General features: G+C 33.6%; 1 protein-coding gene across 4 annotated transcripts in view; it reads right to left on the reverse strand.

Moving 5' to 3' along the window:
• Window positions 1-12,250, reverse strand: part of RYR2 (ryanodine receptor 2) — a 400,228-nt gene that overhangs the window by 111,807 nt on the left and 276,171 nt on the right. For all 4 annotated transcript variants that reach the window (XM_035320403.1, XM_035320402.1, XM_035320401.1 and 1 more), the window contains 10 exons: window positions 10,073-10,187; window positions 9,358-9,490; window positions 8,056-8,159; window positions 7,255-7,390; window positions 6,325-6,511; window positions 5,747-5,852; window positions 4,296-4,416; window positions 2,825-2,994; window positions 1,710-1,930; window positions 228-318 (listed from right to left, as the gene is read on the reverse strand). In XM_035320403.1, coding sequence (XP_035176294.1) covers window positions 228-318; window positions 1,710-1,930; window positions 2,825-2,994; window positions 4,296-4,416; window positions 5,747-5,852; window positions 6,325-6,511; window positions 7,255-7,390; window positions 8,056-8,159; window positions 9,358-9,490; window positions 10,073-10,187 — 1,384 coding nt within the window. The remainder of the gene's footprint in view (window positions 1-227; window positions 319-1,709; window positions 1,931-2,824; window positions 2,995-4,295; window positions 4,417-5,746; window positions 5,853-6,324; window positions 6,512-7,254; window positions 7,391-8,055; window positions 8,160-9,357; window positions 9,491-10,072; window positions 10,188-12,250) is intronic.

Raw genomic sequence — 12,250 nt, forward strand, 5'->3', positions numbered from 1 at the left:
CGGAGGATTATGAAAAAAACAAAACATTAGACATGGACATCATAATTCTACATGGATGGATGTCAATTAAACTGATTCCTGCCAAAAGAGGTAGTTTTTCTCTACCTCTTAGATTATTGCAGAGTGGAGGCAAGGTAACAAAGAAAATAGAGAATATTCTCCATGGAAGTATTTTCTGTTGCATTTTTTTACAAGGAATGTTAGTGAAGATTAAAATGGCCATTTACCTTAAGAGGCATCTTTGCATGTTCATTTAATAGGGGAACATCAAATACCAATCTTCTCAGCAAATGCTGCATCATGGAAGGCCTCAATTGTCTAAAAGCAGATAGATGATTTTAATAGGGTGTACCACCATAGCTGCATGTAAATAATTAATAAATACATTAAGGTAACCTGTCATTTCTACATCATTAAAATTCTTCAGATTCATAGAATCATTCAGGTTTGAAAAGATCTCTAAGATCATCTAGTCCAACCTTTAACATAATACTTGAAGTGCTCCAGGGATGGTGACTCAACCACTTCCCTGGACAGCCCAAGTAATAAACAAAATTCCTTAAGTAATACAATTTTGTTTGCAGCACTGAAAAACTGTGTCCAAAAAGAAAGCAAACAAGCACATACTAAAAAATATATCCAAATATGTTGTAAACAAATACTTTAAAAAGCACTGGGAAAATATCTGACCTGTAGACAGAGATGTAGTAAATCAGAAAAAATAACACCTTTGCATAGTGTATATTATGATCAGCATGCCCACAAGAAGAGACTATAACACTGATTTCTTACAATATACCACAACGTTGCTGAGGAATATCTTACAAACTAATAAAGACGTAAGAGCGCTAATTCTTCAGATGTACAGGGACAGAAGGAGGGACAGAGGAAATAGGTACTATGTGTATTTTAGAATGACAAATACAGTGAATCATTCCAGTAAAATAGCAAACACTAGTTCATTTTACCGATTTTTATGAACGTAATATATATAAAATGATCAATGTGACATATTTTGTAAAAGAATTGTATGGTACATTTCTTCCTCTCTCTCAACTACAAAATGACTACCATAAGAATGTCTGTCACTTCTGAACAAATTTCCACATTAAAAATAATAACAATAATTTACAGTGTTCTGTAAAGTATCAAGAGTTCTAGTGATTTGAAAACCTAAATTTTGCTAACTTCCATTACAGATTATGTCCATAACTACCTAATCAACTTGTGATAAATGACTCTGTAAGCTTATAAAAACTTTGGATAACAATTAAGTGTTTTTGAGAGTTGGATGAAGTGTAACAATACCAGTCATTGATCAGGATTTCAAACGTAACATCTCCATAGAACCATACAATCTACTGATCATCAGCCACACTGCCAATCTGCACAGTTCAAGTGTATATGGTACTTCAGTGTATGCATGGTTCAACTTTTGCAGAGGTTTGTCTTTTGCAGTACGTCCTCTTAGTTAATTGGCACTGATTTATTTTTTTTTAATCTCAGTAATAGCAAAATAGCCAAAGACATATAAGCAATTAATAAAGTGGCAAATTGAATACAACCATTGTATTTAAAATGTCACAATCATGATTCAGCAAAAATTCTTAATTATGCTACTGATGGCACAGTTCTGCATTCTTGTATTGTAATTATCATAGGTCACTTCATCTTTTCACACTCCTGTACAGCCAAGAGTATTTTCTTACCCACAAATAGACAGTAAACACTCTTCAATGGAATCTCGCTGAGCTTTGGTAAGAGAGCAGCCCTTTGACAGTCTGTACACAGTATGTAATAAGGAGTCAATGAGGGAAGCATGGTGCTCTGTGCCAGCAAAAAGAGGAGCACATCTGGTCAACAGAGGCAAGACTGCTGTGCAAAGGTATCGATTCAGGGCCAAAGCCATATCCGTAGCACTTAAGGCAGCCTACAAATTAAATGAGACAAAAATTAGATTTGTCTTGTCGGTGTTGTTACAAATTAAAGATTTTTTTTTTCTTTTGTAGCAGTTAAAGAGGGAATTTTTCGAAGCACACAAATGCAGATTTGAAACCTACTGGATGCTGAATGCCTAGCTTCCTTTTCTGCTTCTGTAGTCTTCTTACATATGGCACTTTTTATTGTTGTATGAATGACAATATGACAAAAATCATAAAGTTTGACACTAAATGTAGTCTCTCAAAAACAACAGTTTTCAAAATTACATTAAAGAACGTCAAACTTCTTTAACAAAACATTCTGAAATCAGGTAATACCAATCAAGCTTGCATTAGCAAAACTCAATATGCTGCCATGTTAAAATCAAGCCCAAGTTCAAAATGCAATAAATCCTCACACACACTTTCTTAAATAAAAACATAACTATTTTTTTTTTAAGTTTAAATAGAAGGTGAGATAGGGAAATCAAAATTCATGCCTTAGCCCTCATATAAACTCTCTAAAAAACAAAGTGGGTGCCCCTAACAAATTTGTGGAGATGAACACTTTCTCAAAATCTCTGGGAAGAGGCTCTCTGTTACATGCTTCATTGGCAGCTGATCTGATTTTCATTCCACAGCAAAAGCTCAGAAAGTCTCCTGGGAAAAGGCAATGGATCTTTTATGGATATGGTTATCAAAGGGGACTCTTTATGAAGTAAGCATCGTGCTGAAGAATCCCTCTTCATTGATCTTCAAATATTCTTGAAGCTAAGAAGCAACAGACAGCTCAGCCAGCATTTGAAAAATGCAGAGGACAACATGAAAAAAATAAATAAATGTTTTCCTGAGGAGTGCAAAATGCTTCAGTGCTCATTCAAATAACCAAAGACTTAAACTCTTACTGTGTCTAAAGAAGCAGCGGCACGGAGATCTGGCAGAAAGCCAACTTCAAGAAGGTGAAGAAGAAAATCCTGATCCTCAATTCCATAGACCCTGTCAAGGAACAAAACCATGGCTGCCTTGTGATCTGGGCAAAACCCCGCAGACATATCAGGTTCCACCACAGTTCCATCTAAAAGATAAAAATAAAACTTCAATGACAAGGATCATCCTTCACCAGCAGATTAGGCAGCCACACTACTTCTTGTCAGAGGCTTTAAGAGTCTCTGTTATATGTAGCCATCTTCCCCATGGTTTTATTACAGAAAAGTAACATATTTATAGTTAACTGAAAAAGTGCATAATGCAAATTCTACCCTGATAGATCCCAAAGTCCATACGTGCTTTTCTGCTCTACTTTGTGCATCAAAGTAGATACTCAACTGTTGATATTCTAATACAAGAAGAAGTACCCAAAACATACTTATTAATCTACAGAACTACCTATATATCTTAGAAGACACAGACAGAAAGTAAGAAATTTAACAATTCTACATCAAAAATCCCAGGAATGCAGCACCGGTGAACACATCGGTAGTGGACAACAATGAATTAACATTGTGCTACAAAGTCCTCTCTATCTGAAAACTTCTAAAATTCCTGAATGAATTCATAGAAATATTTTTAAATTTTGATATTTTTATTTTGAAAAACAAATACATAATTATGTATCCATAAGCTGTTCTCTATGCTATTTAGATACTACTTTTAGATCTATAATGTGTTACCACTATTTGGAATATAAATAAATAATTATATGATAGAATAACTGATCTTTTTTATCTTCTCTACTGTGACTTATTGGACATTCCTGTGCTGTAAACCACTAGACAATCCCTGTTACAATTATGTTTTTTCTCAAGATACCCAAAGAAGTAGACATAACTCCTTTCCATTTTATATTGATGCCCTCATAACTCCCACTACTGCAATGAATTATGTGTAGGCAGAATTCTATATATGCCACACCTATAACTTCACCACAGTTGCTGAAGAACAACTCTGGTGTCTTAGTAAGATCTGCTAGAAACAATTAATAGGGTTAGAACACCAAAAGCAATGATTCCATTATTAAGAAAAGAGAATGTTTTTCTTTTTTAATATTTTAGAGGCAAAAAAAAAATAAATGGATTTGCACATTTCTTTTTAAAGTTTTAACAGATTTTAATGAAACTATTTGAATGGGTTTTACATGGATATTTACAATGGATATTACATCAGTGAATATAAATGTACACAGAATTATTATCTATAGCATGCAGAAACATTTTTGAAACATGTTTGAAACACATGATTTTTCATCTAGTCTACATTATAAATGGTTCAATTTCTAGAACATTTGGAAATATTGAGAGAAGTATATTCATGAACATATGGTCAAATTACAGAACATAACAATACAGTGGGGAAAAAACAGTACAATAACCATCTTACCTTTAGCTATGGTCGGCATGTGGAAAGGAATACTAATTACGCCCACCAAATCTTCTAGTGGAATCAAAGACCTTAGGATTGACCTGATTCTAATGGCTTCCCCTTTACCAGCATGGATTAGCTAAGGAAAAAAATAAAAAATAAAACATTACACAGGTCTTCTTTTTACTTTGTATATGTGTTCACATTCAGGAAACTTTGCAAAACATAGATACACAAGAATAACTGCTCTCAAACTCACATTATATTTAGTAATATAAATTTCATATAATCTGTATTTATTTGCTGTTTTCTGGATGCAAATATGCAAAGTCTAGAAATCTAGAGGTTTTGTTTCTAAATAATATTAAGCCCATTTTCAGAACAAAATCTTAGGTAAAATAGCTAAAAAAAGCTTTATATGTAGAAAAAAAAAAAAAAAGGAAAGGGGAAGAGGAAGGCGAGGGAAAGAGATAAGAAGAGGGGAGGGGAGGGGAGGAATAGACTGAAATTAAAAAAGCCTTTTTTTTTTTTTTTCCATTCCTGGTTGAACAACGGCACTTTCAACTACCCCAGTCATATTTTTTTTTGTTGTTGTTCTAAAAAGGCAGCGAGTCAGATAGAAAACAAGATGATGCTTTTATTCAAACAAAACACTAACTCGTACATTGAATTTTCTGTATGGCTATCTCTGCCAAGTTATCCATCTCTGCTTAAATCTTGTGCTGATGTATACTGATCAACATTAATTAGGGGAGATTTTGAAGTGAAATAAGAAACTGTGAATAACTAACTGTAATTTTTGAAGAACAGGAAGGTATTGTGACTTTTAAACTGAACAAATATTTTCAAATAGTATTAGCTCTTAGGAAATAAGTGGTAAGTGCTTGTTTTTTATAGGGTCTAATTATGGGTATCTAATACCTAAACCAGTAACATGTTACCTTTCTTTGAGCAGGTTTGTCAATGTGAATACAGATTATGAGATATTGACACATGGACAGCGCTTATTCTTATGCTTTAAAAGAATTTTCTATAATATTTACACTTTAATATGAAATTTAAACAGTCTCTTTAAATAAGTATACAAATACAGTAAAACTACGGTTTTAAAAAACATTCTCTACACCATCACAATAAATAGTGAAATTTGAGAAGTTTAATTGACACAGTATCACAATGGGCAATCAAATAATATTCGTAACAGAATGTTGTTAAAGACCAAATTGCCACAGGAAACTGTAATAGGAAAAGGAATTGAATAATTCATTTGAAAAACACAACTGAAGAGCTCAAAGAAATTCTTGGAAATTAGCAAATGAACACATTATGTACCTTGTGATACTATGTAGTCATAATTCTGCTTTAGTACCCGATAAAATATGTTATTGTGAAAAAGCCAAACAGCAGAACACCAAACAATCAGAAAGGCTATGGCTTTACTTTCCAATACATGAAGATGTACAACTTACATGCATTTCAGGGGCACAACGTCCTAAGAGATCAATCAAAGCAGCATAAAAGGTCATTATTGCATTTCCCATGTGAATAGTGTCATCTTCTTGTTCTTCCATTTCACTGTAATTAGTTAATTGTTAAAACATTTATAAGACAAATAAAACAGAAGACAGTGTTTGCATCAGCAATAAAGGATAAAGTGCTCATAGATGCTATAGTTTACACGTGGTGGCTTCATCATAACCAAAGCACTTTTGACAGACTAACACAGAATGAAATCTGTCCATAGGAGACTGTAGTGACATCTGCATTGTTACGATTTATCTGTCTCATTTTGAATCAGAGGACTGAAACGTAATGGACTAAGAACAAACAGAATTCTAAAGAGGATTTAATATCTAAAGTCATGTAAATCGAAAGCACTGGGACAGAACTATTTGGCAGAAGATGAATCTCTATCTACCCTCCACAGAATCCATGGAAAAATCTAGTTGATAATTAATGTGTTAAAATAAACAAGTCTTTTAATGACTAGGATCATGAAACAGACAAATAAAAATGATGGTAATGCAAGCAATTACACTGCACCTACAGAGTTTTACTAGATCCATTACTTGGCGAAGGTCCATCTCTTGTTGGATCTTCTGATATTTTTATTGCTTCCTCCATGGCAGCAAGTAGACCATTGCCTCCTTCTCCTCTTAGAGCTGGACCAAAGCATTCTGGTCGACGAATAAGCAGTCTGACAACAACATTAGCATTCTCCTCCACACTCTCTCCTATCACAAACAAATATCAAGATTTAAGCTTATGTCAAGGAGACTTCTGAAACATAATCAGAAAAAGTTACACTAATCATAATCAGAATTAATATGATCATAATCATTCATAATCAGAAAAAGTTACACTAAACTGCAGAATGTATGCATTTAAGTAAAATTAAATGCATACAGACACTTTTAATTCCTATCCTGTTTAAATATCACGACAAAATTGTGTAAATATGTAAATATACCCCTCTAGTTCTTATTGTAATAAAAGTTATGAAATAGAATGTGATTTAATTCAAAATTATGAAATACAACTGATTTGTAGTAAAAAAATCACATTCAAGTGGGAGTACTAATAAGGAGACTGCCATAGCTGCTAAATACAAACTGGACTGCCTAAACCTTAATCAAATGGGTCTTTGGCTCTACATCTAGCATGAGTTTTATCTTAAAAAGATTTAGGAGTCTTTGCTCCACTTCCAAAAGTAGAATCTCAAAGGAGATGTGGTCATTTCAATGACTAAAGACGGATTGAAAAACAGGGCATAGGCTCCTAGGAGCCTATATGATGTATGAAATAGGCATCTAAATTATTATGTGTCTTGCTTAATTCTGCTGTTTCTGCTAACTGTTCTGTAAATTTATGGTATCCTATCAGGTTTGCTTGTAACAGTGTTTTAAATGTCAAATTTCATGCAGGTATTTATTCAAGCATTAGAGGAAGTTAAAAACCTGATAAGCTTCTATACTACCATTGCAAAATACAGCAAAACGAAGGAAATCCAAATATCGTTCTCCTTCAACTGGATTCCATCCAATGTCTGGATAGCCTTTAGAAATCAGCAAAGGACAACTCTGCAATCCACAACCAGCCAAGTAGCGAACCACCTATTAAGCAAGATAAGATTTAAAAATATATATATATATATATGCTTACTGTGAAAAACAAGCGAAGTTTCAAATGGAAGCTTCCACATATATTGTCTTGGATTTGGCTTCCACATTCTATTATCCCTGACATAACCAAATCAAATTTTAAGTAAATCAAAATCACCTGTGCTGGTACAAGAGATTATTTTATCCCAGTTGCAAGATCTAGCATTTGCTCTTGATGAATTTTGTGAGGCTAGAGTATGATTCTACTCCTGTTTCTCCAGCTTTTTCAGGTTCCTCTGAACAGCAGATGGGCCCTCCAGCACATTGACAGCTCCCCACAATTTACTGACAACACACTCCATCCCATCATCCAAGTCATAAAGGAAGACATTAAACAGTACCCAATGGCATTGTGTAAGAATGCAATAATTATGGAGAATTTGTGTTCATGTAATGTGGCAAAGGGATGAGAGGTGAAGCGTTTGTAAAATGTCCACCTTTGTTTCCGTTGTGACATGATTTTGGTGTGGAGAACTCTTTTTGTTGATGTATGTAAATTGCAATTCTCATCTTGGATCTTGATTACTCCATTCTACTTCTTCTGAGCCTGAGCAAGACAAATCTTCCCCCCTTCTAGATGGTATATTAAAAATATGCTTGATAAAATAGCTACAAACCTTCTCCAAATCAGGCTCCCTTAAAGCTAGTGCAAGTTCATTGTTATCCATCACAGATGCTGCTGCAACATCTAAAGGAGTTGATCCTCTCATAGAAGGAGAAGCTGTTAAAATAAAATTTAGCTTAAACAATAACTTCATAAAAACTAAAAATTTTATAGCAAGTACAATAATAAAAATATTTGGATGTTTTAATTATTTAAATTTGTTTAAAATTATTAGTTTTACTAAATTAATGATTTAATAAAAACTATTTTTACCACTCAGTTTATAATTATCATGAACTCTATGAAATTTGTCTTTAATAGGAAATCAAAACACAATTTAGAAGTTCAGGCTAGAAAAAACCTAACACATTCCTATTCTCATCACATACCTTGTTTTAAGATCTCATTCTTTACAATATTCTTCACTGAGACAAATTTGCTTTGAGGAAAGAGGATTTTTTTAATGTCCAGAAGAATGGCATTTTATCAAATGTATTGAAATAGGAAATATCTTTCATATTTAAAAGATGAGACCATGAGTTATTTATTTCTTTTTAAATGGCAGTCAATATAGAATCTGAAAAAGCAAAGATTTTTATACTAACACACCAAAGGCATTTTACTTGGGCAGTTTCTCTCCAAAATGATTTTTGGTTTATGCTCCTGTCCTATATTTGTACATTAATAAGGACATTTTGATAATAATAATAAAAAACACTATGATGATTATATAAAATATATATTCTGAATTAAAACTACTAAATTAAAAAAAAATATATATGAAAAATATATCTCTGCTGTAACACATCAGACTACCTAACATTTTACGAAAAATTTAAGGTTCATCTCTGGGCATCTGGGCATGTATATTCAATCAAATGAGCTCTGTATACTGAATGGTCTACAGAAGAAAACAATGGAGCAAGCCTCTGCAGTGAGAAACAAGACATAATGAAAGGCTGCTAACACTGATCTATAACCCCCCTGTATCAAAATCACGATTTTATTCTGTTTCACAAATAGTTAAACTACACAAAAATTCTCCCTTAATGTCCAGGCATACACCACAAAGTGTATACTAAATTACTTCAATTTAATGCTACTGTTATGATTTTGTCTAGAGTTAGCAATAGAGTGAATGATTTTATTTTTATTTTTTCACTGGGTAAAGCAGAAACTTCAAGACAAGAGCACAGAGGGATGAAGAAAAAACTACTGGGGAGGGGTTAGGGGGAATAGAAAGAGGGAAAAAATGCAGAAAAATTTAAGACTTTGTTTTTTGTTTAGAGTCTCGTAAGTCACATACATTACTTACCAAGACCAACACTGCTATTTTCCAACAAATAGCTAAGATGATCAAACATAGCTTTTTGGTTCTGCCTGCTGATACGGCAAAAATAACATAGGAAACGACAGCAATTTGCCACCATTTTCGGGAAAGTGATTTCCTAAAAAGCAAATAAAAACAGACTAAAGCTAAAGTTTAACAAGCTTAAAACTTGCAAAATATAATTTCTGTAACAGCTGTTTAACGTACTAATATTTACACATCTCATTCATTGCATCTCAGTATCTGTTAGGTTTCACTCTGAATTGAACAGGGCTTTCTCAGCAAGTAAATAACTCCTTAAATTCCACATATTAAATTATAAGCTCGAAAACAAGAGCTGGGTTCACCCATAAATTCTAGATTCAAACATGAATGAATGTGAATATTCAGATTTGCAGTGTGATGCTGCATCCATTTTTGTTTCTAAAAAATCCTAAAAAATCCATTTAAAACCCAATAAACATATGAAGTGTTATTTGGATTTGATTTTTTTTTTTTTTTCTTAAAAGCATCTGAAATTATAATGCTAATTCTATCTTCTGGAATGGAAAAATGGATTCTTCTAAAAACTGTATCAAATTAATAAATTAGTAAATGTTTGTGGTCTCTGTACCTCCAATGACTGCTCAGCACCTTAGAGGATAAAGCTTTGAACAGCTATATTTTATTTTTTCTGTCTTCTTACAGTAAATTGCTTTACCTTGGATTCTCCTCCACCAAGCACATTTACCATCACTTCCATGACAGTCTCATGCATGCCTAAAGCTCTCATGAGATTTGGATGTTGGTAAAATACTTTGTTATTCATGATGTCTCTAAAGAAAAGCAATAAATAAATAAATAAATAAAATTGATTATAATTTTATGACCAGTTTACCCATTATGTTATTTGCAAAGCTGATTTGCTGTGTAATTCTTCACCATCTGAAGTGATCGATCATCATGTGATGTGAAGAATTACATTGGGACCTTCCCTATGCTGAGTCTCACTTGATATCACCCTGCTTAACCTCTCTGCCCCTCCCCTTCCCCAGCCATTACAGCTATTTTTTTTATTATTATTTTTTTTTATGGCATCATGGAAGACCCTGACCTTTCTTTTCCCATATTCAAGTTATTGCCCTAACAAGACAATAACTAAGCAGAGTATGATCTTGTATCTTTATTCCAAATCTAAAAACATTTTCTGACAAAAGCACAATCAAAACTGCTATATTAGGTTAAATTTCAATTCAACTAATCAATATTTTCTGAGAAAGCATTCTTTTCCAAATATTTTCAGCCTTGAGATATTTGACATCTGTTGAGACCAAGAAAAAATGACTGCAGAGGTGAGTACGTAGATCCAGCTACTGTCATGAGGAACTTTAGCTACATAAATGTTAACTTCAGTTCATGAGTTACAGCTCAGAAGGACACTCTCTTCTACATATTTCAGCAGATTAGATTTGCATACTTGAAAATCACTCCTGAGGATTAAAAAGTCACTATTGTATACAGACGTGATATGTCCAATAAAAAATGTGTATTTTAAGAAGTAATTACATTTCTAACAACTGTAGTTAGTCATGAAATCACATGCAACCCAGAAAAAAATGTGAAAACAACCAAATCATGGGAGAAAAGTACTATCAAGTCACTACAGAAAATACTGTTGTCAACTGTTCAAATTTCAGTGTGTTTCTTATGACGTAAACCTTCTGCATTTAGGGAAATTTCAGCTTTATAAAAGACATGAAGAGGACCGATTCATCATTCTATAAGCTACAAATCTACAACAATCAGTAGTACAACAGATTGTATACAGTACATCTGATGTAGCTGGCACTATCAGTGTCTGATCCTCAGTAACTCAGAAAGATTAACTGATTGTTTTCCCCAAAGCCTCCAGCTACCAAAGATGATAAATGATGTGCCCTGCCTCCAAAAGCTACACGTGCCACATATCCTTCCTGCAATCACCACATGCTGCATGCTATAGAAAATGGCCTCAATGGTGACATTCTGCCAAGTCATCCTAAATTCTTATTTGCCTCCAGCAGCTTTCTTTCACAGGAATAACAAAGTACAGAAAGACTAAATATCAACCTCAGGGGCTGGCCAGCAATACTACACTATTTTAGAACGTACATCTACTTTCAGTGTTCTGTGTAACTGCTGACTGCATTATGAAATGTCACACTTTCAGAAAAACTCTCACCAGCATTTCTGAGGAAACTGAGTTTTTAAGCAGGAAGAAGTGAATCTTCCATTTCTCAGCTGTAAGAAGGGAATGCTTTCCACCCACAGTAAAAAACTTGGCATTTCTAAATAGGTGCTGGAGCCCAGGTTAGTCTATAAAAGACACAAATGGCACAGCTGGGGAACAAGATAAACAAGACTATGATAGAAGCTGTCAAGAAGGGTGTTAAGAACAGGCAGCAAGAACACTTGCTTAACAGAAAATACCTCTTTTTTCCTTACACCAGATTTTCACATATCACCAGACTGTTACCATTAAATCAGTCTGACTCATGAAGTCTTATCTTTTAACTTGTAGCATAAAATTGTGAGGAAAAAAATATGCTAACAAATAGAAAGCAGAACATAAAATAAAAAAAAAACTCTAAGTTTGGTTACCCACCTCCTGTCCCAGGCACAACAATGCCAGAATTTAGTAATTACTCACTCATTTTAGTCTTAGCTTAAATGAAACATAACTCAAATTTAAATTATGAAGGTGAATATAGAAATACCATTGTTTTCTGTCTGTTGACAGGTGACTTTCCCCTTCACTAAAGCCTTAGCTTCAGTACACTGAATACACTTCAGTAACAGCCATGAAAAACTTATTGAACCTGCTGGAAAACTACAATGTACTTCATAATGGTACTGCAAA

The sequence above is a fragment of the Oxyura jamaicensis genome, chromosome 3 (assembly GCF_011077185.1).
Source record: "Oxyura jamaicensis isolate SHBP4307 breed ruddy duck chromosome 3, BPBGC_Ojam_1.0, whole genome shotgun sequence".
NCBI lineage: Eukaryota > Metazoa > Chordata > Aves > Anseriformes > Anatidae > Oxyura > Oxyura jamaicensis.